The sequence below is a fragment of the Rhinoraja longicauda genome, chromosome 31 (assembly GCF_053455715.1).
Source record: "Rhinoraja longicauda isolate Sanriku21f chromosome 31, sRhiLon1.1, whole genome shotgun sequence".
Lineage (NCBI taxonomy): Eukaryota > Metazoa > Chordata > Chondrichthyes > Rajiformes > Arhynchobatidae > Rhinoraja > Rhinoraja longicauda.
The window spans coordinates 16,774,769-16,800,076 of record NC_135983.1 but is presented as its reverse complement, the minus strand read 5'-3'; the positions used below and the strand labels follow the sequence as shown (position 1 = coordinate 16,800,076).

Genomic DNA, 25,308 nt, shown 5'->3' with positions numbered 1-25,308 from the left:
GGGGGCATTTCTTGCTGCTTATTCAGGCTTGCCTCTGCCACTACCCGACAAATAGTGAGCAGGTCAATTGATTCAGGCCATTTGATCAGTTTAACTTGCTTCCATGAGAAATCCTGGGAATGAGAGGAGTGTTATTGTGTGTGGGTGTGTATACGTGTGTGTGTGTGTTTGCGCGACTGTGTGTTTCTTATAAACTGAAGCCAAATTGCTGAAGCATGAGGCTTCTCGCAAATGAAGACTTTACGTCAGTGTGTCGTAGAAACTTTAAAAATTTTCATATTTATTTAATCAGGACAGTGCCCCCTCCCCTCCCCCCCCCCCCCCCCCCCCCCCGCACTTCTTCCTTAAACATTCTTTAATTGTGCACTCCAATTCTGTTTTTGAAAAATATATGCATACATGCAAAGAGGCAAAAGGAATCATTCAAGGAACACAAAGTCCTTACAAAATTGGAGCTCCTTTGACATAGGAGCCAGTGTGTCTATAACCTCTGACTCGTCTCATCAATCGTGCATTTAAAAGAGGTGACAGCAAGCTGGGGTTCTGCTTTGCAGCCAGAAGAACAAATAAAATCTTGTATTGCCCGAACTTTATCATCAGTTAAACTCATAATGAGCCGATATTTTAGCAAAGCAGCAGAATACTGCAATGTGCACGACACATTGTGTTAAAATCAAGAATTGGCTGATTTAATCACATGTAAAACTATGGTGAGCAATGGCTATCTGTGCAATAGCAGGAACTCAGTGATCAAACAGCCCTGTTTGCCCCTTTCATCTTTTTGTTCATTTTGCTCCATCTCCCATTCACTGAAGAAAATGTTAAAGCAAGTAGAGGTGGAAGACATCTTGTGGGAACAGAGGAACTGTGTTGATCCATAGAATTCAGTGTTTATTTTAATTGAATAAGTTTTCCTGCGTCATTCACAAACACATCTTTGTCACCTTGACTATGAAAAACAAAAAAAAGCAGATGTTGTAAATATAAAATAAAAGCAGAAAATGCTGGAAATACTCAGCAGGTCGGGCAGCATCTATGAAGAGAGAAACAGAATTAATATTTCAGAGGACTGTGCTTTGTATCTTCCAGCGTGGCTGTTTTTGTTTTTCTCTCCCCAATATTCTTCCTTTATTAACACCTCCTCCAGATGTTTTGGCTCGTCACCTATCCATGTTCTCCAGAAATGCTGCCTGACCCACTGAGTTACTCCAGCACTTTGTGTCTTTGTTTTAGGTGTACATACATTTTTAGATGAAAGCCTTCGCAAGAGAAGTCTGAATTCCAGGTTTCTATGACATGTCTCCTCCATTGAAGAAATAACATAGAACAGTACAACACAGGATCAGGCCCTATGGCCCACAATGTCTCTGCTGAACATGATGCCAAGACCAATCCTTACCTGCCTGCACATTATCCATATTCTCCATTCCCTGCATATCCATGTGCATATCCAAAAATCTCTTAAATGCCACTATTGAATCAGATCCACTATTGGTTTATCCAAAGACATTTAATGTTGGCTTGGGCATTTCACTAGAATAGTGTGGATCAGAATTCCCAATCCACACTATTTAATCTCCTTGGGCAAAGGAACGGAAGATACTTGACACCATGGGACTGTATTTTAACACAAAGTATGTTCTACCTTCAGAAGATGATGCATGTTTCAAAGAAGAATCACAAGGCTCCTTTTTAATTTTGAAGAAATGAAATAGCCTGTTGAGATGATGTAGCTCGATTTGAAATGAACAAAATTATTTTGTTAAATGGAGAGTCAGAAGTTGGATTTGTTTGTTCAGTGGTGCATTTTTTCTTGTTTTCTGTCACCTCAGCCCCAGTGTTTGATTTTATTGGCTGGAAACAGGACATGGATTCTTGTATTGAGATTAGCTTGAAATTTTATATTGAGGAGGGGTGAACAAGGAACAAAGGGGTGCCATTATTCCACATTTGCATGGAAACAAAAGCCGTTTGAGTGCTCGTGTGCCAGGCGTACTGGCTTGAGCGTGCTGCCATTGTTTTCAGCAGGAGAATGCCATCTGGGGGCTTTTACTCCACAGACCAATTTATTTGGCAACATGTTCTGGGTGTGACAGTGACTATCTCACCCCTGGCCACATTGTGCTTCGTGGTTCAACACAACGGTACTCTCTTAAAGGTAAACTGTCTTCATGGAAGATTTGCTGGGAGAATTGTTTTGTTGTGCCCGATTGCAACCGTACTATTGAATCGATTGAAATGAGGCATTACCCCCATTAATGTGACATTGCAATGAAGCTTAGAGACAAAGTTTTATGTTATTTTAAAGTTTGGCAATGCTATTTGGTTTTCAAACAATAAGCGATACAGTGGATTGCTGCAGTAAAAATTTATATTTAAAAAAAATTCTCACCATAGTTTGTTCAGAGGTTGTGGCTGTCACTAACCTGGTCAGCACTTTGTGTCCATGCCAAACTGTCCACTGATCACTTCAGAGAACGGTTCAGAGTTAACCACATTGGAGTCACTTATTAGCATGGCACATTTCCTTCCCTGAAGTGCATTAGTGGCACAGATGGTATTTTATGACAGTGCGGTAGTTTCATGTAATTGTCATTGATGATAGGATTTTATTGCATGTTATTTGAATTCAAATTCCCAGTAGCTGTGGTGAGATTTAAACTAGTCTGCTTGAATCAGTAGCCTGGACCACTGAATGCCATCCTTTCCCTTGCCTATTTCCCTGGATTTTCCAATCGTGTCTTCCATCCTTTCGTATATTTTTTTAAGTTATGTGATCACTTGAGAGAATATTCTTTTCAATTTTCTCCTCGTCTTTCTCTGAAAATCCCTGTTTTCTATCTGTAATGGCAGTTTCTATACCATCTCAAAGTCCTACACGCGCGTGGTACCATATGCTTGTATCACCTGTTTTTGTAAGAACCACACAGTAATAACTGCAAGATTTCAAAGATATTGTTTGAAGAAGAAACAGTTGATAAAGTATGGAAAGTGATGAATTACTCTTTGATTTGTGCTACTTTAATAAAACCAATTAATTAAGAAAGGACGTTTGAAGATTCGTTTTGTCATATCAGGGTGCGACGTGTGCGTAACCTATAACTACATTTCATCCCCGAGTAGTATAAGAAAATAACTGCAGATGCTGGTACAAATCGAAGGTATTTATTCACAAAGTGCTGGAGTAACTCAGCAGGTCGGGCAGCATCTCAGGAGAGAAGGAATGGGTGACGTTTCGGGTTGAGACCCTTCTTCAGATTGATACATCCCCGAGTAGTAATGGCTATCGAAGTAGAACTTTGAGATGGTGTGGAAACTGCCATTACATTAGAGTAAAGAACTGTATGCTCACCATCCTCCGAGCCTAAACTGACCCACAACCTCTGTCGACACGCTAGCCTCCTCCCATCTAGACACTCCCCATTACGTATTAAGTCACACCCATAAGCATGCAAAAAAGACATAAACTAGAAATATTAAAACATAGCCATAACACAATGACAATAACTGAATTAAGCATAAATGGCTCCTACACTATCTATGGTTGTGGATTTAAGATGATAGCAAGTTGAATATTTAAACACCACCGCCTACCATTTCCTCGCACATGCTTCTTCCTTTCTGCCCTCCAACGTGGCATACTTGGCTGCAAAGATGGGCCATTGTTTGAAATGGTCTGTCTCTCCTGCCCAGTGGAATTGCCTTCCCCATGTCGTCCTCCTTGCGATTACGGCCCTGGAGACTTCTGAGCATGTAACAGCATTGGAAGACATTGCCCATTTTGTTTGTTTGAAGGGTAGTGAAGATAGACGGAAGGTAACTATTTAAATGCGATGGTATCGGTGGGAGAATAGGAGAGATAGTTAGACAATAGACAATAGGTGCAGGAGTATGCCATTCGGCCCTTCGAGCCAGCACCACCATTCAATGTGATCATGGCTGATCATTCTCAATCAGTACCCCGTTCCTGCCCTCTCCCCATACCCCCTGACTCCGCTATCCTTAAGAGCTCTATCTAGCTCTCTCTTGAATGCATTCAGAGACTTGGCCTCCACTGCCTTCTGAGGCAGTGAATTCCACAGATTTACAACTCTCTGACTGAAAAAGTTTTTCCTCATCTCCGTTCTAAATGGCCTACCCCTTATTCTTAAACTGTGGCCCTAATAGTTGGAGGCAAGATAAGATGAAATCGTAAGGGGAGAATTAGACCGGTTCAAGAACAGCTTCTTCACAACAATCACAACAATCACAACACTAACCTCAGCAACTGTGATCTTCTTTGGGCTGTTTCTTTGGTTGCACTACAGACTTTGGTTTTTATGCAATACCCCTGGTTATTAATTAATTGGATTTTTATTAGATATTTATTGGTGGGTTATTGCATTAACAGGCCCATTAATGGACGTTAATTGCAGCAAGTCAGAAATTCATTGCACGGTTGTTTGTACATGCGACAATCAAACATCCTTGACCTGCTTGAGATGGCAACAAACGTTCTTGACTCTCTTGAGAAGGTACACTTAATGTATTATCTGAGAACCATTTGGTTTCTTGTTGAAGGCACACATTCAGTATTCACAGAATAGTTTTGACTGAAGGCGAAGCTTGTTCTCATTCTGAAATGAATCCATTAATGTTGATGTGGATGACGTTCCGCTGACTATCTTGCTCTGATTGAAGAAGGATCTCATCCCAAAAATTGTCTATCCATTCCCTCCACAGATGCTACCTGACCTGCTGAGTTCCTCCAGCACTTCGTGTTTTGCTCGTAATGCCAGCATCTGCAGTTCCTGTTTCCTTTCTCTGATAGACGGTCTTAATCCATGAGATCTTATTTTTAAACATAATCTGATCAATCCATTTGGCCATTTAACTGATCAAAAAAGTCACATCACTTGGTGAATGAGGAATTGTCAACATTCCTTCCAATTGATTGGGATAGAATTATATATATATATGTGAGGGGAGGAGAGAGGAGGAGGAGAGAGATTAGCATGCTATCAAATAGTTTTATTCTGCAACCTACAAAGAGTCACATAAACTTTATAACACCGAAACAGAATGATCCAATGCCTATCTTTATCCCCCTCTGAGCACCTTCTCTACTGATGATCAACCCCGGCCTTATAGCGCAACCTCTTGGTGGGTGAGTTTCCCTTTAAACCATCCTCTTTAGGGGCCTTTGTAAATTGAATCTCTTGGTTGATGCCTTTCTTTATTCATAGTCCCAACGTCTTTCAAATTGTATTTTTGGACTGGTGCAATTGGCAAGCTGACAGCTAAAAACATTTCAATGTCACTTTTGTAATCACAAGAGTGCCCACTGTTTTTTGTTCAACTGGTACTGAGCAACTGTGTTGAACCTACAGTGCTGTCATCTTGCCAGTGAGTGATTAGTTGGTCCACACCTATTAATGAATTTTCCCTGTCTTCTCATTCTGTTAAGAGTAGCTTGTAGGCGATCTTGCAAATTGGCAAGTTGCGGTGTATGAACTCGCGGGAAACACAAATGCTTTTCTACGTAGAACATAAAAGAGTACAACATGGGGACAAGCGCGTCGGCCCACAATGTGTGTGCCAAACATGATGCCAAGTTAATCTAATCTCCTCTGCCTATATATCCCTCCATTCCCTGCACAACTGTGTACCTATCTAAAAAAGCTTCTTGAACGCCGTTATCTGTCTCCACCCCTTGCTGCGTGTTCCAGGCACCCATCATTTTCTGTGTGAAAATAAACTTGATCCACACATCTCTCTTTAAAGCTATTCCCACTACTCTTGACATTTCCACCTTGGGGAAAAAGGTTCTGACTGTCTCAAAAATTCAACTCAAAATTGAATTGAATTGAATTGAATTGAATTGAATTGAATTGAATTGAATTGAATTGAATTGAATAAATAATTGAATTGAATACATTTTATTAGCCAAGTGTATATACATACAAGGAATTTGCCTTGTTGCTTTGCTCGCAAGTGACAACATGACATACAGTAAACAATTAAGAACAAAATATTATAATTGACACATGTGAAGAATGAAATATAATACCAGAGCAAAAGGAGGCTTTAGACTTTTGGTTGTTGAGCAGAGCTACTGCTCATGGAAAAAAGCTGTTTTTATGTCTGGCTGTGGTGGCTTTGACAGTCCGGAGTCGCCTTCCAGAGGGAAGTGCTTCAAAGAGTTTGCGGCCAGGGTGAGAGGGATCAGAGATGATCTTACCCACTCGCTTCCTGGCCCTTGTGGTGTACGGTTGGTCATGGGGGGGAAGGTTGCAGCCAACAACCTTCTCGGCTGATCGAACGATGCGATGCAGCCTCCGGATGTCATTGTTTTTACTTCTATCAGGTCTACCCTCAACCTCTGACCTTTGAGAGAAAACACTCCTGACCTCACCCTGCATTGTATTTCTAATAGAGTAAGATCTTGAAAAAGTGCTTTGGAGCATTGATTATCTTACTAAATTTGACAGGAAGCCATCAGGGACATTATGACATCGCTCGAGGTGGAAGCAGTTTAAAGGAGAAATGGTGGGCTCTCAGGATGACCTATTGCTATTTGGTCACCCCTTTCCTGATCCTGCCACTACATGTCAGCCTTCTTTTCCAACAACCTTTGGGAGATGATCAGAAATTGTCTCCATCTAAATGTTACCCATCTAAGAGAAAGGCAAGGACGAATGTTTCCACAAAGCTGTGGATCTTTAGAATTCTCTACCTCAGAGAGCCATGGGGGCAGATTCATTGTCAGTCTGTGCATTGAAAATATTTGGACCTTTTAACCGCAAGAGATTATGGAGAGAGAGCAGAAAAGTGGTGTCCAGGCCACGATTTTATCGGTCATAATCTTATTAAGTGGCAAAGCAGGTCGAGCAGCTGACTAGGCTTCTGCTCCTATTTTTTTCAATTCCAATGTTCTTGTGTAGAACTGTGCAAACAATTACTATCTATGGAGCATGAGTTTCTCCAGTTAGGGATCACTGAGGCCAATTGTAATGCCTTTTTTTAATAATCATCCTCATGAGCTGGGCATCAGTGATAAAGTTAGGCTTCTTCCTTAAATGCCCTTGAGGAGGTGGGTTATGGTTTACTCTCTGCTCGTTGGTCTCCCAGTGCACTTGTTGGTAGAGGGTTCAAGGCTTTGATCAAAACGACAGTGAAGATGCGGCAGTGTGTATTCAAGGCAGGATTTACAGGCGACTTGGAAGTGATGCTGTTCCCATGGATCTGTTGATCCAGGTGTGACCAACTCCCACAGAATGCACTGCATCCAAGGAACATTCAATTTCTCTTTAGCTAAGGGTAATAAAAGTCTAAGTCGCTCTTTGTGTTCATTATCCGGTGATCCCATGCTGGAAAATGGTTCGACTCGCTTATGATGGCTTGAATGCAACAAAAGGATAATCAAAGACATTGCCTCTTTATCACGGCTTCTTTATATTAACCTCTGGGGGGAAAAAATATAGAAGTGACTTTTGGCCCTTTTGCTGTGTTTCAGAGACTAATCTGTGTGGTATCAGTGCGAGGCGTTTATGGTAAGCTGCCCCGTCCCCCCACCCCCACTGCTCCACAGGACAATGACCCACCCCCTCGCCATTCCCTGACAGCAATAAATGGGCAACTTTTCCATAGTGACCGCGCCACAAAAAGTGATGCCAGACCGGAATGCACTGGGGTCATGACTCTGAAACCGCAGGACAGCTCTGATGACCAGACCTTCCTTATAAATGACTCATCTTTTGTACAAAAAAAAAAAGAAGCTACCAAGAGCACTGTTGCTTTGTTAGTGCAAGGTGGAATGATTGGAAGTTTGGGAGTATGTGGAGGAGGGGGGAATCTTCACTCTGTGTGTGTGTGTACTTGCTGTTCAAAACTGGATGGAACTGGCGTGCATACCTCCTAGAGAGTCCCTGGCAACAATCGATCGCTGTACTAGCGCCCTGCTCAGCACAGAGGCTATGCTTTACACGCCCAGCACCAACATATACTGAAGTCACTGTTTAAAAAATTGGCTCAGTGTTTCTTTAACCTCCGTTGACTCTCAAAGCCCCCATGACGACCTAAAATGTTGATCATTAAGGCTGCTAGGAATGGACAATGATTTCAGTTCTGCCAACGTAGTGCGTGTGCCAAGAAAGTACAGAAACTCACATGCCACCCAGTGCAGTCTGGCCAAACAGGCTGTTAAGATCTAAGGAACCAGATAATTACAAAACCTGGTTTTATTGAAAAGATATTTCCCTGCGGTCGGTGCCTTTGTGCTGTGCATTCCCCAAAGCTGATTTCAAAGTAGAATATTTCTATGGAGTCAGTCCTTCCTGTGTTCACTCTCAGTTTTCTTCTCACTGAGGACAGTGACTTGTGTTGAAATCAGCTGCATACAAACTCTTGTAGAGTCACACAGCACAGGAACAGGCCCCATGCCTAACATCCTAACATCCATGCCACCCAAGGTGCCTCGTCTACGTTAGTCCCATTTGCCCATATTTGGCTCGTATCCCTCCCAACCTGTCCTATTTATGTACCTGTCCAGATGTCTTTTCAATGTCGTTATTGGACCTGCCTCAACCACTTGTATTTGCACATCTTTCATGAACCTGAACAGTTACTGGCATCGTCTTTAGCCATAGCAGGTATCACAGATGAGGCAGGCTTAGTTTAGTTTGGTCTAATGATACAGCATGGAAGCAGGCCCTTTGGCCCACCGAGTCCACACCAACCATCAATCATCCGTTCATACTACTTCTATGTTATCCCACTATTGCATCCACTCCCTATACACTAGGGGCAATTTACAGAGTCCAAATAACCTACAAACCCGCACGTCTTTGGGATGTCGGGGGCAACTAGAGCACCCAGAGGGAAATCATGCAGTCACAGGGAGAACTTGCAAACTCCACACGCACAGGACCTCAGATTGCCTGTCCATTCCCTCCACAAAATGTACATTTGGTCTGCCTGGCTAAATACACTGATCCACTGTGAATACTGCTCAATCTCTAAGCTTCAGTGCCTCTACTCGATATATGGATGACAACCAAACAGTTTGTCGTCCTTATATTGAATATTGGCTGGGACATGTAAGAATAGATGCGGGATTAAACTATATAGCTCCTTGAGTGTCACATAAATCTAGATCATGGTTGATCCTGTCGTCGTGGGATAGCTCTCGTATTCTTCATCAATGCGGACCCTGGACTTTTCCTTGAATTGTAATGTGACAATGTTTAATTTAGTTTAGAAATACAGTGTGGAAACAGGCCCTTCGGCCCACCGAGTCCGCAACGACCAGCGATCCCCGTACATTAACACTACCCTACACACACTAGGGACAATTTACATTTATACCAAGCCAAATATCCAACAAACCTGTACTTCCTTGGAGTGGTGAGTAAACCCACGCAGGTCACGGGGAGAACGTGCAAATTCCGTACAAACAAGCACCCGTAGTCAGGGTCAAACCCGGGTCTCTGGCACCGTAAGGCAGCAACTCTACCGCTATGCCACCGAGCCGCCCTGGGACACTATATTCTGCACTCTGGTATTTTTCTCTTTACCTGTGGTAGTTGTATATGGCTGGATTGTACTTGTGCATCATATGATCTGATTTAATTGCATCGCATGCAAAGAAAAGCTTTTTACTGTATCTCGGGACGTGACATTAATAAACCAATACCAGTATGGTATCATAGGATCTTTCATATTCACCTGAGAGAGCGTGATCAAGGGGTACGTTTGTCTTCATCGGTCGTGGCATTGAATATAAAAGTCAGGAAGTCTTGTTGCAACTTTGTGAAGCTTTAGTTGGACTGCATTAGGAGCGTTATTGCTATTCTGGTCTCTCCATTACAGGAAGAATGGTAAGGCTTTGGTGAGGGTGCAGGCAGGGATTACCTGGATGCTGCCAAGCTTTATTTATTTATTTATTTTAAAAAATTTTAATTCAATTATTTAAAAACAATATTTACAATACAATAAAACAAAACAGAACCCACCACCAGAATACAATACAAACAAATATACCAAAAGAAACTATTGTACAACTATATTACAATCCCCATCCAGGATGCATCCAATCCCCCGCGGTGCCCAGCGGTCCCGGAAATCCGCCAGGGTGCCCGTGGACAGCGCGCAGTCCCTCTCCAACACCACCCGGGCATGGACGTAACCCCGGAAAAGTGGTAGGCAGATGCTGCCAAGATTGGAGGGTTTATTTGGAGGGACTGCTCTGTATGTCAGTGGAGTGTTAGTCCAGATTGTGGAGTGAAACTTGAACGCACAGTTTGGGACTCAGGTGAGAGAGCTGTCAACGTTCAGCTGACAGCACTGAATCAGTGCAGAGGGACAACCAGTATTGCTGAGATACATTGCCTGCACACATGGTTAAAAGGTGAGAGGTGATTCCATTTTATTGTTGCTGGAGGCATGTCTCAGACCTGATTTTTTTTTTACACACACACACTGCCCGAGTAATTTTTATCTGTGTGAACATCTGTGCTGTTTTGCCATTGGAGTCAGCACAGTTAAAGTTGGTCATTCGGGAATTATTTTATGATCTCTTCAGCTGAAATTGTGTAACCAATTCTTTTTGCCTTTCTCATGTCATGGGCAACATTTTATTAGCAATGTCACATAGTCAATTCTGGAATTGTTAGCAAAGATTTCTCTGCTCGTACTTTACTGCCAGCATTTGCCCAAATATTTTCAATGGAATGAAAAGGATGGTTCCAGTTGTGATTTAAAGGCTCCTCCACTATTGCTACTGGCATTCGTTTCTAGTCCAGGTTAGAGACACAGCAAGGAAACAGGTTCTTCAGCCCACTGAGTCCACACTGACCATCGATCACCCATTCACACTAGTTCTATGTTATTCCACTTTTGCATCCACTCCCTACACACAAGGGGCAATTTACAGAAACCAATTAGTCTACAAGTCTTTAGAATGTAGGAGGAAACTGGAGCGCCTGGAGGAAACGCAGTTGATCACAGGAAGGACTCTACACAGACATCTCTTGAGGGCTGGATTGAACCAGGGTCCCTGGTGCTGAGAGGCAGCAGCTCCACCAGCTGCGCCACTTGAGGTGGTAAGGTTTCCCAAAGTGGACAATGCCTGAAAACATACAATATATATCACGATATAAAATTGTTCTGACTGCTGTGTAGTTTTCCCCATTCGTGTTAATCCACTTCACCAGCCACGTGGGCATGTTTGTAGTACTCCACTTGTAGCACTGGACTCGAGCGCTAGTATTCTGTGATCCCATCACTACTCACGGTTACCAGTGTCGATAAAACATGAAGATCATTTATCTAATTAATCTGAGCAGTTCAGCAATAAGAATGGCTTCCTTATCTGGTTAGGGTTAATATGTTTGAATGATATTCAGACTGATTGCTTAAGCATCTCCCTCTCATACTTTCAAGTGATGTTTAATTGTATGTTCTTTACCGCCCTATTCCTTCCTTGGGTTTTCCCCAGTGAGATACTTAAATACATAAAATAAGCCCTGGGTGGAAAACCTGTGAGGATTACTTCAACATTCAGTTTGAGTCTTACAAAATGACTTTCGGTTGAGGTTCCAGTCACTTGTGTGAGAGTAGGACCTATTGCTTCTCCTCATTAATTTGTGTGCTTTTTATTACATTAATTGTATGATGGTATAACTGTTGATGTTCTTATCAAAATGCACAAGTTTTCCCTGGTGGTGTGCGGGCATCTCTTTCGGTGAAGTTGGCTTTGATCACAACTCTCAGTCAGTCTTTAACCCACCCAAAGGGTCACAGGAGCCAAGGGCGAGACACCTGGGTGACCCTGTTTAGTGAATGCGGCCAGACGTGTCCTATCATATCATATATATACAGCCGGAAACAGGCCTTTTCGGCCCACCAAGTCCGTGCCGCCCAGCGATCCCCGTACATTAACACTATCCTACCTACACCCACTAGGGACAATTTTTACATTTACCCAGACAATTAACCTACATACCTGTACGTCTTTGGACGTACGTCCTGCACGGAGTGAAGCAAGGTTTCATTACTTCTACAATGTTTGAAGAATATTTTGTCTTTCTTAACCTTAGGGCGTGACCTATCAATTTGTATTCAAGCGTTTTAGAAATTATAATGAAGCCAGCTTGCAGACTCTTGCAGAAGTGGCATCTAGACCCCTCTCATGCCATCAAATGACTAACAATATACAGCGATACAATTGTCAGACTGAGTGTGGACTATTTGACCATTTCAACCGTCTACTTCCTGTAGGGGATATTCGGCAGCTCCTGGTGTGGATCAAGACCAATTTGCTGAAGGATCGGCCAGAGCTTTTCATTCAAGGTGACACTGTGTAAGTATAACCCACCTCTTTATGAGTGTCAATAAAGGCGTAGCATAAGCAAAACACAAAGTGCTAAAGAATTCAGCGGGTCAGGCAGCATCTGTGAAAGGAGTGGACAGACGACATTTCAAATCGGGAGCCACCTTCCGACTGATTCTGACGAAGTGTCTGACCCCAAAAAGGTGTCTGTCTATTTCCCTCAAGTACTTTGTGTTTTGCTCAAGATTCCAGCATCTGCAATTTCTTGTGTTTCCAAGTCATAGCATTAGTATGCTTATATATCTAAATAAAATTGCCACTGCCATTCTTGACGGCCATCCACTGCTCCCAGCCCACAGCAAACTCCGAGCACAGGTCAGCAAGCAATCATGCCGTCGCCAATTCCGATTCAATCCCATTCCAACGTATTTATGGAGTCTTGGCAGGCACGTGAACTATAATTCCCTGTGGCTACAATCAATTTGGAGACGATAAGCATAGTCTTATCTCGTGCAGTGCCTAACATGGGACAGCTTTTATGCTCTGCAGTGTTTAACAGCCAACAGTTTTGGCACTGCACAGAGTTCAACAGAGAACAGCTTCCACACTGCAGCGTTTAATAGGGTGCAGTTTTTACACTCTATAGTTTCTACACACTGCGCCGTTTGACATTGTGCAGCTTTCCTACCGTGTACTATAGTGGTTCACAAGTTGCAGCTTTTATTCTATACAGTGTGCAGTGTTACATTGCAGTGTTTCAGTGTTGGCCTTGTACAGTGTGCTCTGATTCACAGTGTGTAATGTTTACACTGGGATATTTCACAGCATATACTGTGCATTCTTTCACAGTGTGCACGTTTTATACAGTGGTGCCTTTAACTGCAAGTTTCGCACTGTTGTGATGCACTGTGTGCAGCTTTTGTTCTGTGCTGTTTTTACACTGCAGTTTTTGCTGCTGTGTGGCACATATAATGCCATCCTTCATGGCGTGCAGGTTTTGTACTGTGCAGTATTTCGCCATCGTAGAGATTTTATTCTGTGCATTGTTTAAATGGGAATAGATTTTCGATGCAAGATTCATTAATTGGGATGCGGACTGGAGTTTCTGTGGCTGCAAAGTGGAGCCTCCCTGGGACCATGATGTCGTTGAAAGTGGAGGGTGAACAGCCGGAGATCATGGTCCATGTTGGTACAAATAAACATAGGTGGGAAGAGGGATGAAGTCAGGCGGGCAGAGTTCACGGAGCTTGGAGTGTGGTCAGAAATCAGGATCCCAAAATTAGTCATCTCTGGATGGTGTGGGGGAAGCTGGCTTTACATTCCTGAGGGTTTGGGATGTTTCTGGAAGAGGTGGGATATCTACAAGCTGAACAGTTTGCACCCTGACAGGTACAGGATTGATATCTCCAAATGACGATTGGGGATGGGTACGCAGGGTGTGGGGATGGGATGGGGGTTGGGATGGTCATAAGGTCACATGGGATAGGAGTAGAATTAGGCCATTCGGCCCATCAAGTCTACTGTGCCATTCAGTGGCAACATCCTCTCCACATCCAGTCTATCCAAGCCTTTCACTAATCTGTAGGTTTCAATGAGATCCCCCTCATTCCCCTAAACTCCAGCGAGTACAGGCCCAGTGCCGACAAACGCTCATCATAGGTTAACCTACTCATTCCTGGGATCATTCTTCTGGACCTCCTCTGGACCCTCACCAGAGCCCGCACATCCTTCCTCAGACATGGTGCCCAATTTTGCTCATAATATTCCAAATGTGGCCTTACCAGCGCCTTATTGAGCCTCAACATTACATCCCTTGTGTGTTTGCTGGGTTTGTTGGGGTCGGTTTCAAGTAGAGTGGCATGGCTTTTGCAACTCTACAGTAGTCGAGTCAGAGCAGACAAACGCTAAACTGGCGATAGAAGGTTAGGTTCAGGTGAGGGAGTACTTACTGAGGGAGAAAAAGTAAGAAAACGCATCAATGTAAGACAGCCCCAGGGTACCAGTGAAACTAGTAGCGCCCCAGTGTATAGTTATACAAGTATATCGTTATAATAGTATATCACCAAATCAGGGTAAAACATGATACAATAAAATTATATTTTCTTAATATGAATGTGTACACCATTTCAAACAGCATGAATGAATTGATGGTGCAAATGGAAGTAAGTACAGCGAAAGGGTACAGAAAAGATTTACAAGGATGTTGCCAGGGCTAGAGGGCCTGAGCTATAGGAGGCTGGGTCTCTATTCCTTGGCGTGCAGGAGGATGAGGGGTGATCTTATTGTGTATAAAATCATGAGAGGAATAGATCGGGTAGATGCACAGACTCTTTTGCCCAGAGTAGGTGAATCGAGGACCAGAGGACATAGGTTTAAGTTGAAGGGGAAAATATTTAATAGGAATCTGAGGGGTAACTTTTTCACACAAAGGGTGGTGGGTGTATGGAACAAGCTGCCAGAGGAGGTAGTTGAGGCAGGGACTATCCCAACATTTAAGAAACAGTTAGACAGGTACATGGATAGGATAGGTTTGGAGGGATCTGGACCAAACGCAGGCAGGTGGGACTAGTGTAGCTGGGACATGTTGGGCAAGTTGGGCTGAAGGGCCTGTTTCCACACTGTGTCACTCTATGACTCTAAGTGTGTGTGATTTGGAGATTATTGTTATTGTGCCTGCCTTAGCTACCACCTCTGGCAGCTTGTTCCATCTACCCTGCAGACAGCAAGATTCTGTGCAAAAGAAGCACTTAGTACTGCCTTGGAAGAGCAGACAACATAATTAAAGATGCCCCATCCGGTCATTACTCCTCCCCGCTCCCATCAGGCAAAAGGTACAGAAGCTTGAAAGTGTGCACCACCAGACTCAGGAATATCATCTTCCTCACTGTCATCAAGCTTCCAAACAGCCCTTCCATAAGCCCAGGGTACTGTCTGATTCACCTCTACCACATTGCGGACATTAGACTTTGTCTACGGAGCTAATGCGCTACAATGCTGAGACTTATATTCTACATTCAGTATCTTCCTCTTTGCTCTGCCTATTGTACTTGCGTTTGACAGATTGTATTTATATCTAGTATTATCTGGTCTGATTGGATAGCTTGCCGAACGAAGCTTTTCATTATACCTCAGCACACATGACAATAATAATCCTAAACCAAAAACCCAAAACACCTGGGGAGCAGCCCGTTTTAGATCTGGTGTTGTGTAATGAGAGAGGATTAATGAATTATTTCTCAGTGAATGGTCCCTTGGTATCGTGATCATAACCTGATCAAATTCAATATCAAATTCAGTCTGAGGATCAGAGACATGGGCAGTTATGAAGGCATAGTCGGCTAAAGTGAGCTCGTAACAAGTCTGAAGAGCAAGGTAATAGATCAACAGAAGCAAAGAGTCAAAGAAATAGTTCATAAATCTCAGTAAACGTCTCCACCAGTGAGAAGGATGCACTGTCTCTGTGGCTAACTAAGTAAAGGATCGTGTCAATTTGAAAGAAGAGTTGAAGAATTATTCCAACAGGTAGGGTGTATAAAAATAATTAAGTTTTGATGCAAGGTTAACGGGCCAGGGTGGGTACTGTGTACAGTTTAGATCTCCCAAGTGCTGGAACGATAGACGCAAAAAACACCCGATGCTGAGTTTCTCCAAACAAACACAAATCTCTGAAGGAACTCAGCGGGTCAGGCAGCATCTGTGTGGGGGGAATGGACAGATGCCGCCTCTCGTCTCTGCTCTGGGAAATCCCAATATTGTCATCTGTCTGAAGCAGGGTCATCAGTCCATTCCCTCCACAGATGCTGCCTGATGCACTGAGTTCCTCCAGCATTTTGTGTTAATGGAATGATGCACCTGCATTGGAAAAGGTGCAGGGAGGGTTCAGTCGGTTGATTCTGGGATGACGAGATTTTGTACGCAGAGAGGTTGAGTGGGTGGAGCCTATACTTGAGCACAGGGAGATGATCATGAAGCGTGATTCTGAGAGCCACTGACAGGGTGAAAGTTGAGAGAAAGCTTCCCTGTGAGGAGCCCCAAAGGTAGAGTACATGATCCCAGACCGTGTGGTTGCCCATTTAAGATGGACGTGAGGAAGAGTTTCCTTTGTGAGAGCTGTGACTCTTCAACATTATCTACCCCAGAGAACTGTAGAGATGGAGTCATTGAAATTGTCAAGGCTGAGATTCTCAGGCATTTATACTGTGCGGAAGACATGGGGTCTGGGTGGAGAATGGAACAGTAATGTTGAGGCAAAGGTTGGATTAGCCATGATCTTATTGAACGATGCAGCAGACTAAAGGGTCAAATTAATAACCTGCTGCTTACCTTTAAATGGGAGTAAGTTGTTTAATAAGTGCGAGGAGAAAGATTTAATAGGGATCTGAGGGACAACTTTTCCGCTCAAAGAGTGGTGGGTATATGGAATGAGCCTCCAGTGGAGGTAGTTGAAGCAGGTACAATTATAGCATTTAAAACACCTTTGGACAGGTACATGGTTTAGAGGGATATTAGCCAAAGGCATGCAAACGGGACTAGCTTAGATGGGGCAATTTGGTCGCTGTGGACGAGTTGGGCCGAAGGGCCTGTTTCCGTGCTGTATGACCCGATGACTCTTAACGGTGAATAGGTTTGTTATGGTGCGGTCATATTTCACAAGGTGCAGCTTTTACACTGCGTTGTTGGACAGGATGCAGTTGTTAGACACTGTGCAATGTTCCTGATGAAAGATCATCGATCTGGAACATGAACTGTTTCTCTCTCCACAGAAACCACCCAAGTTGTTTATCGTCCTTTTCTGTTGTTATTGCATTATTTATCAGGGTGCAGTATTGTCTAACAGAGAACAATCTTTTGCACAGTGCTCCTGGACCAATCAACTCTTTCACACCTTGTTCCCAGAGGTGCTGCCCCGTCCTCTTTCTCTTAACTCAGCCTCATTCCATTATCGTACTATAATATTTATTTTGCACCACCTTCGATTGCACTACAGTTGTTGCACCCTTCTGCTGCCTTAAATTTGTCACTGTATTCATTACTGCATCTATTATTGCCATGTACATGTACATCCTAAACAAAATGGCGGCACTGCCCTAGCAGCTGCCGCTCACCTGCGGTCCATTTGTCTTTGTGTTTTTGTTGTTTTTTTTGTCTTAGTTGTAGTTGTGATGTGGTGTTTTGTGTTTGTGTACTATGTGTGTATGTGGGGGGGAGGGGGAAACTAACACTGTAAATATGTGTCCCTTCCGAACGGAGACCCGACCTTTGTTTTCTGGGCCGTGTCTCCGTTCCTGCTGCGGCCTACCATCGGCCCAACTCCTGGAGCTGTCAGCCTCCATCGGACTTACCATCCAAGTCCGTGGATCGGACTTACCATCACCGGAGCCGGCCGTCTTCGGAGGCTGCGGGAGCGGCTGCGACTTGCCTTAGGTTCGGGCCGCGTGGATTCCGACATCGGGAGCTCCGGCAGCGGCAGCATGCTCGCCCACCCCGGATCGCGGGGCTTGGGTCGCGGACATTTCACCGTCCGGCGCGGCCTAAGATGGCCGCGGGATATTTCTCTGCTGGGCGGGGGTTTCAATGTCGGGAGCCACGACCGCCCCGACGTGCAGCAACAGCGGCAGCAGCGTGTTCGCCCGCCCCGGATCGGACTTATCATCAGCGGAGCCGGCCGTCTTCGGAGGCTGCGGGAGCGGCTGCGACGCGACTCGCCTTGGGCTTGGCCCGCTGTGGACCGTCCGGTGCGGCCTGCAACCACAACAACCTGACCGCGGGCGAGGACAGCAGGAGAAGGGAAAGACATTGTGGCCTTCCATCACAGTGAGGAGAGAGAGGACTGGAGGAGACTCACTGTGATGGATGTTTCTTTGATGGATGTTTCTTTTTTGTGTGTTTTTGGGGTTGGGTGGTTTGAGTGCCTGTTTGATGCTTTTATTGTTGGACTGTGTTTTTGGGGGTTTTGGGGTGTGTGATTTGAATGCCTATTTAATGCTTCTATTGTTGGACTGTGTTTTGGGGGGTTTTTGGGGTTGGGTAATTTGGGTGCCTGTTTAGTGCTTTTATTGTTGGACTGTGGGTGATTGAATTAACATTTTGTTCAAGATGGCCGCGCCGTTGTGTTTTGGCTGCCTGCCACTGTATGTTTCTTTTTTTCCTAGTCAGATGTGCAGCACTTTGGTCAACGTGGGTTGTTTTTAAATGTGCTATACAAATAAATTGACTTGACTTGACTTGACTTGACTTGGTGTATGCTGTGTGCTTCATACGAACAAGGAATTTCATTGCACACTGGTGTAAATAACCTAATCTGAGCCCGACGCAGTGGTTCTGCTTGGTGTGGCGTTCGCATTGTGCAGCTTTTGCATGGGCCCTGTTTCACAGGCTAGAGATGTGGTTCAGGGATATTATTGCTTTCTGACGAAGAGGTGAATTGATATTCTGCACCTGAGCTGCTTAGTAATAGCATGCTCACTCACATGGTTTCTGGAACCTTCTGAGCCACTGTTTCCCGTAAATTGCTGAGGACTCTTCCTGGAATCTTCAGTGTCTTTTGATGACACTGACGATTATCTTTCATTTCCACAGCCCGCTGCCTGTAACCGCCTGTGACTCAGCCTAAGTAACAGATTCCTCATTCATCAGATAGTTTTTAAAGCAAACTTGCTTCGGGCTTCCCTCTCCGCCACCTATCCTGTCCTGCGTCCACTGTGTTTTTCCTCATTTACTGACCAATGCATTTGTGTGGATACTGAGCTGGGTAGCATTCTGATGTGATACCTCCTCCCCTGTTCAGTAGCATGTCAGCATTGTTCTTGTGTGTGAAGGATGCTTTTGGGTTTCATCCCTCTTGCGGATCTGTCATATTTCAAGAGTCAGATCGTTCAGAGAGGTATAGAAAGAGGAAGAAAAAAAATGCTCATTTGTTATGGATGCCAACACTTGGAGAAATTCTTTCCACCGACAGGCCTCAAGCATCCAGTTCAGGCGAGAGGTCACTAACGGAATATTAACCGCCGCTTTTGGGGTACGTACGGTGTGCAGTTCAGGGCACCCCACCCCACCACACGATGGATGTGGAGGCTTTGGAGAGGGTGCAGAAAAGAGTTACAAGAACGCTGCCTGGATTAGAGGCTATGATCGACAAGGAGTAGTTGGACAAACTTGGTTTGTTTTCTCTGAAACACTGGAGGTGGAGAGGAGACCTGATAGAAGTGTATAAACCTGAGAGGCATAGATAGAGTAGACAATCAGAGTCATTTTCCAGGGCAGAAATATCAAGGAGTAGAGAGCATGGCTTTAAGGTGAGAGGGGGTACATTTATAGGAGAAGTGCAGGGAAATTTATTTTGCACAGAGAGGGCAGTGGGTGCCTGGGGTGGTGACGAAGGCAGATGCGATAGTGAAGTTTAAAGTTTAAGGTAGGCATGTGAATTGGTGGAGAATGGAAGGATATGGATAAAATGCAGGCAGAGACAATTAGTCTAACTTGGCATTGTGTTCGGCACAAACATTGTGGGCTGAAGAACCTGTTCCAGTTCAATGTTCTAATAGCTGAGGGAACGGCTGAGTACTCCCAGTTAATTTGTTTTTTATTTGGGGTTGCTAACATGGTTTGAAATTGAAATTTAAAAAAATGTTGATAGCATTAGCTGTCGGAAACATTTCTTGTAGAGTAATTTGTACTGTGATCTTGAGACCTGAGTCAATGCGAAGGCCAGCATTTATTGCCCATCTCCATTCGTCCCTGAGCAGGAGCTGGTGAGACGATGGCATGAACTGCTGCTGTCCTTCTGGTGAAGCTCTCCCACAGCGCTAGTGGGCCGACGGTTCCAGATTTACACCCAGTGATAGTGAAGGGCTGGCACTACTCTTCCAAATCAGGGTGGAGTGAGTGTTTAGTTTAGAGATATAGTGTGGAAACAGGCCCTTCGGCCCACTTCAGTCTGTGCTGACCAACGATCACCCATACACTAGTTCCATCCTTCACACTAGGGACAATTTACAGAAGCCAATTAACCTACCAACCTGCATGCCTTTGGGATGTGGGAGGAAACCGGAGCACCCGGAGGAAATCCATGCAGGTCACAGGAGAACGTACAAACTCTGTACAGACAGCATCCGTAATCAGGATCAATCCATTTGTGTGGACAGTGCCAGGCAGCAACTCTACCGCCACGCCTACGTTGGAGGAGAACCTGCCAGTTGTGATGTTCACGGGTACCTGTTGCCCATGTCCAACTGTGGTAGAGGTCATGAGTTTGGGAAATGCAGAACCATTTGGAAATGCCTTTTATTGAAGTCACTGCATGCTTGGGATGGAGGGATGAATTAAAAAGAACAAACTACTGGAGGAACACAACATATCAGGAAGGGAAATGTGGAGGGAAATAGATGATATTTTGGGTTGGGACCCTTCATCAGATTGATCAATCAGTCTGTCTGTGGCCTCCACAGGTGCTGCCTGATCCCGCTGAGTTCCTCCAGCAGTTTGTGTTGTGGTTCAAGATTCCAGAGTCTGCAGTTCCTCGTGCCTCCACTGTCCTGGATGGTGTTGAGCTTCTGTTGGAACTGCAAGCAAATAGAATGTTTTCTATCACAGCCCAGACCTGTGGCGGAGTAGCTGATGAATTTTTGTGGCCGCAGTATTTATGTGGCTGACCAACAGTGCCCTCCAATTGTTTACGGTGAAAGACTCAGTCACTGTCGTGTCTTTGAATATTACATGGTAGCCCAGGTCTGAATGTTGTTTAGATGTTTCAGTCCTAGACTGCCGTGTGTGCTGAAGGGTGCAAGGGAATTGACCATTGCAATCATTGAGGAAAAACTTTTTCACACAGAGAGTTGAGAATTTCTGCAATTCTCTGCCTCAGAAGGCAGTGGAGACCGATTCACTGGATGCATTCAAAAGAGAGTTAGATAGAGCTCTTAGGGCTAACAGAATCAAGGGGTATGGGGAGAAGGCAGGAACGGGGTACTGATTGTGGATGATCAACCATGGTTACATTGAATGGCGGTGCCGGCTCGAAGGGCCGAATGGCCTACTCCTGCACCTATTCTCTATGTATCTATGTATCAGTGACCGTTCCCACTTCTGCCCTTGTTATGGAAGGAAGATCATTGATGAAGCCATTGTACTCCTGTAGTCATGCCTTGTGGTTGGATGTGGAGACTTCCAACAACCACAGCCATCTTGCTGGGTGCAAGGTATCACTGCATCCATTGTCTTGATGCCCATTGACATTGGTTTTACCACGGCTCCTGCAAGCAACATTCAGCCCAATGCTGCCTCGATGGATAAGACAATCACTTTTACAAACAAAAACAGAAAATGCTGGAAAAACTCAGCAGGTCAGGCAGCATCTATGGAATGAGAAACAGTCAAAGCTATGGTCTGCAGCCTTTCATCTGCTGGTGGTTGAGGGGAGACCTGATACAAGTATATTGAATTATGAGAGATATATAGGGAAGACTGTCAGAATCTTTTACCAAGGATGGAAATGCCATGGTTAGAGGACATAGCTTTAAGATGAGCGGTGCCAGGTTTAATGCAGGTGTGCAGGGCAACTTATTTTACACAGAGAATGGTGGGTGCATGGAACGTGCAGCCAGGGTTGGTGTTGGAGGCAGAAACGATAGTAGTGTTTAAGAGACTTTTAGATGGGCACATATGGAAGGATATGGATCAAATATAGAAAGAGGAGATTAGTTTAACTTGAGGAGAAAGTTTGGGTTGGGACCCTTCATCATTGAGTCTGAAGAAGGGTCTCGACCCGAAACATCACCCATTCCTTCTCTCCTGAGATGCTGCCTGACCCGCTGAGTTACTCCAGCATTTTGTGATACCTTAGTTTAACTTGACATTGTGTTCGGCATCGACACTGAAGGGCCTGTTCCTGTGCTTCACTTGTTCTATGTTCTGTGTCGCAGTCATTGCATCACTGTTGAATAAGGCCAGGACCAGTCCCACTTGGAGGGATGGCTGGCAGATGACAAATGACCATATGGCATGAGTACTAGATGCTCACTGAACTCTGGATGAGTCAGCACTCTGAAGAGGGGAAAAGGAAAGTGTGAGTTGGGGAACCCTTTTAGTTTTAATGTTGTCTGCCACATTAAACTCCCTCTCAGAATCCCAATGAAGTCCACTGCTGTCACAATGCATGATGTGCCGCTGTAGTTTTCAGCTCCCATCTGGCCCTGTGGATCTGCTTTAAAATTCAGGGCACACAGAATGACTTGGAGTAGGCAACGCTCCTATTTTGAAGAAGACATTTGAAGTGTACTAATGATCAAACAGCTTTTGCATCCTTTGATCATTAACTGATGTACTGATGCCTTCCTTTTTGTTGCCTTCCTTTAAATTAATAGCTCTGATAGCACTTCCAAGTGTCAATTTAGCATGCTTCTCCTCTGTCTGTGGACACTGCCGAACAACTGCTCCCAGCTCACCCGTGCGAGATTGAGTGATGATAGCCGTGCCTGTACAATGGAATAAAGCATGAGGTGATTCCTCGGGTAAATGCTGTCGTTCGGTCACTTGCCCATTAAGCGCTTCCCTGGGTTAAATGCTACCTTTATTTGCGACTGCACAGGGTGGCACAGTGGTAGAGCTGTTGCCTCACAGCCCTGGAGACCGGGGGTCGATCCTGATCTCGGTTGCTGTCCATGTGAAGATTGGATGTTCTCCCTGTGACAGTGCGGGTTTTCTCCCACATCCCAAAAGCATGCAATTGGCCCTAGTGTTTAGGTGAGCAGTAGAATCCAAAGCAAGTTGAGGAAAATGTGGGGAGAATGAAACAAAATGGGATTACTGTAGGATTAGTACGAACAGGTGGTCTAAATGAACTAAATGGGCTAAAGGGCCTGTGTCCATGCTGTATATCTCCCTCCCTTTCACTCTTTCTCTCCACTGCATCAGTCTGAAAAAAAGTTGTCCCGATGTGAAATTATGCTTATCCATTCCCTCCACAAATGCTGCCTGACAGGCTGAGTTAATGCACAATCTTTTTTCCCAGGGTAGGGGAATCAAGAACTAGATGATATTGGTTTAAGGTGAGGGAGAAAGATTTAATGGGAATCTGAGGGACAACTTTTTCACACAGAAAGTGATGGGTGTATGGAACGAGCTGCCAAATGAGGTACTTGAGGCAGGTACAATAACAACATTTACAAGGCACTTGGACAGGTTCATGGATATGAAAGGTTTAGAGGGAAGTGGGACTAGCTTTGATGGGGCATCTTGGTCGGCATGGACGAGTTGGGCTGAAGGGCCTGTTTCTGTGAGATTCTATGACAAGGGCCATAGGCTCACTGCTGCCATTAGCGCTGTGATCCTACCGTTGGCTTTGCCGTCTGGGAGTGGGAAGTGAGCCAGACATCTATCAGTTGTGATCACTGAGCAAACCTGTCGGATTAGGGGTGGGGGTATCATTGGCAGAACTAAGGGCCCAAGTTAACTGTGCCCTCCAGGAGAGCGAGGTGAACCTTAGATGGACACAAAGTGCTGGAGTAACACAGCGGGTCAGACAGCATCTCTGGAGCAAAAGGATGGGTGACGTTTCGGGTCGGAACCCTACTTCAGAGGTGAACCTTAACAATGTTAGGGAGATGAGCACTGAACTGGATCTTTATCGAGGTCAAGGAAGTTGAACCAGTTTAAAAAGAAATTCAAGTCTCCCTGGCAATTCAGTTTCAGCCTCATCCAGACACTTAAATAAAAATACAATCTCAATCCCACAACAATAAGGCAGTCCATCAACTGTTATTGAGGCAACTCCACATAATGGGTGCCCCAACAGTCCGTTTCGTTCTAAGGGAACAGCTTGACAGCAAGTCGAAGGTATTTATTCACAAAATGCTGGAGTAACTCAGCAGGTCAGGCAGCATCTCGGGAGAGAAGGAATGGGTGACGTTTCGGGTCGAGACCCTTCTTCAGACTGATGGAGGAGAACTTCTTCAAAGTGGACATACCTTGAGGAGAAATCGCAGTGGAGCTTGACAGCAAGTAGTCACTTGGCAGTTCAGTCGAAGCAGATCAAAGTGTCAAAGTTAAATAGAATTAAGTGAAGTGCACAGACTACTACCAGTGAACTTCACTCCTGCTGAGCTGAAACAAGATGTAAACACCCAGCTGATTTTTGGAGTTAATACCACACCAATTTGTGCTGCTTAAATGGGGGATTGGGAGGAATTGCCAAGTAGCAAATCAGACCATTCCAAAGATCTAGTTGGATTGAAGCTCAGTAATCCCAGGGAGATATGGGGAAGGCCAAAGATAGACACATGATGCTGGAGTAACTCAGCGGGTCAGGCAGCATCTCTGGAGACACAATACAATACAATACAATATATCTTTATTGTCATTGTACAGGGGTACAACGAGATTGGTAGGGTAGAGAATAAAAGATAAAGGGTGGGAGATGTTTCAGGTCAGGCCATCCCAGTTGAAAGATACATATAACACCTCAAAAGAAATTTACTTCACTTACATTGTCCAGCAGACAATAAGCAAGTCTTTTTGCTATGATACTATCATAAACTTCTGTCCAGCAATAACTCAGAACAAAATGCCTTGATTAACATTCAACAAACAAATTGACTAGTCTTTTATCTCGTTGTTGGTGGAGACATCCTGCCTGCTGCCTTTGGCCTGCACGTAATCATAGAGTGTAAGAAGGAACTGCAGATGCTGGTTTACACTGAAGATAGACACAAAATGCTGGAGTAACTCAGCAGGGCAGGCAGCATCTCTGGATAGAAGGAATGTGTGACGTTTCGTGTCGAGACCCGTCTTCATAGAACATAGAAGGGTGCAGTGCAGAAATAGGCCCTTCAGCCCACAATTTCTATGCCGATCATGATGCCTAGACCAAGTCTTATCTTCCTGCACATAATTCTTATCCTTCCATTCCCTGCATATCCATGTGCTTATCTAAAAGTCTCTTAAATGCCACTATTATATCTGACTCCAGCTCCATCCCCGGCAGTGTGTTCCATGCACTCACC

The 25,308-nt window shown here is 44.5% G+C and overlaps 1 protein-coding gene across 1 annotated transcript in view; it reads left to right on the top strand.

Moving 5' to 3' along the window:
• urm1 (ubiquitin related modifier 1) overlaps positions 1–25,308 on the top strand; it is a 46,343-nt gene that overhangs the window by 15,119 nt on the left and 5,916 nt on the right. Inside the window, exon 3 of the mRNA XM_078426225.1 lies at positions 12,259–12,340. Within this exon, the coding sequence (XP_078282351.1) occupies positions 12,259–12,340 (82 nt within the window). The remainder of the gene's footprint in view (positions 1–12,258; positions 12,341–25,308) is intronic.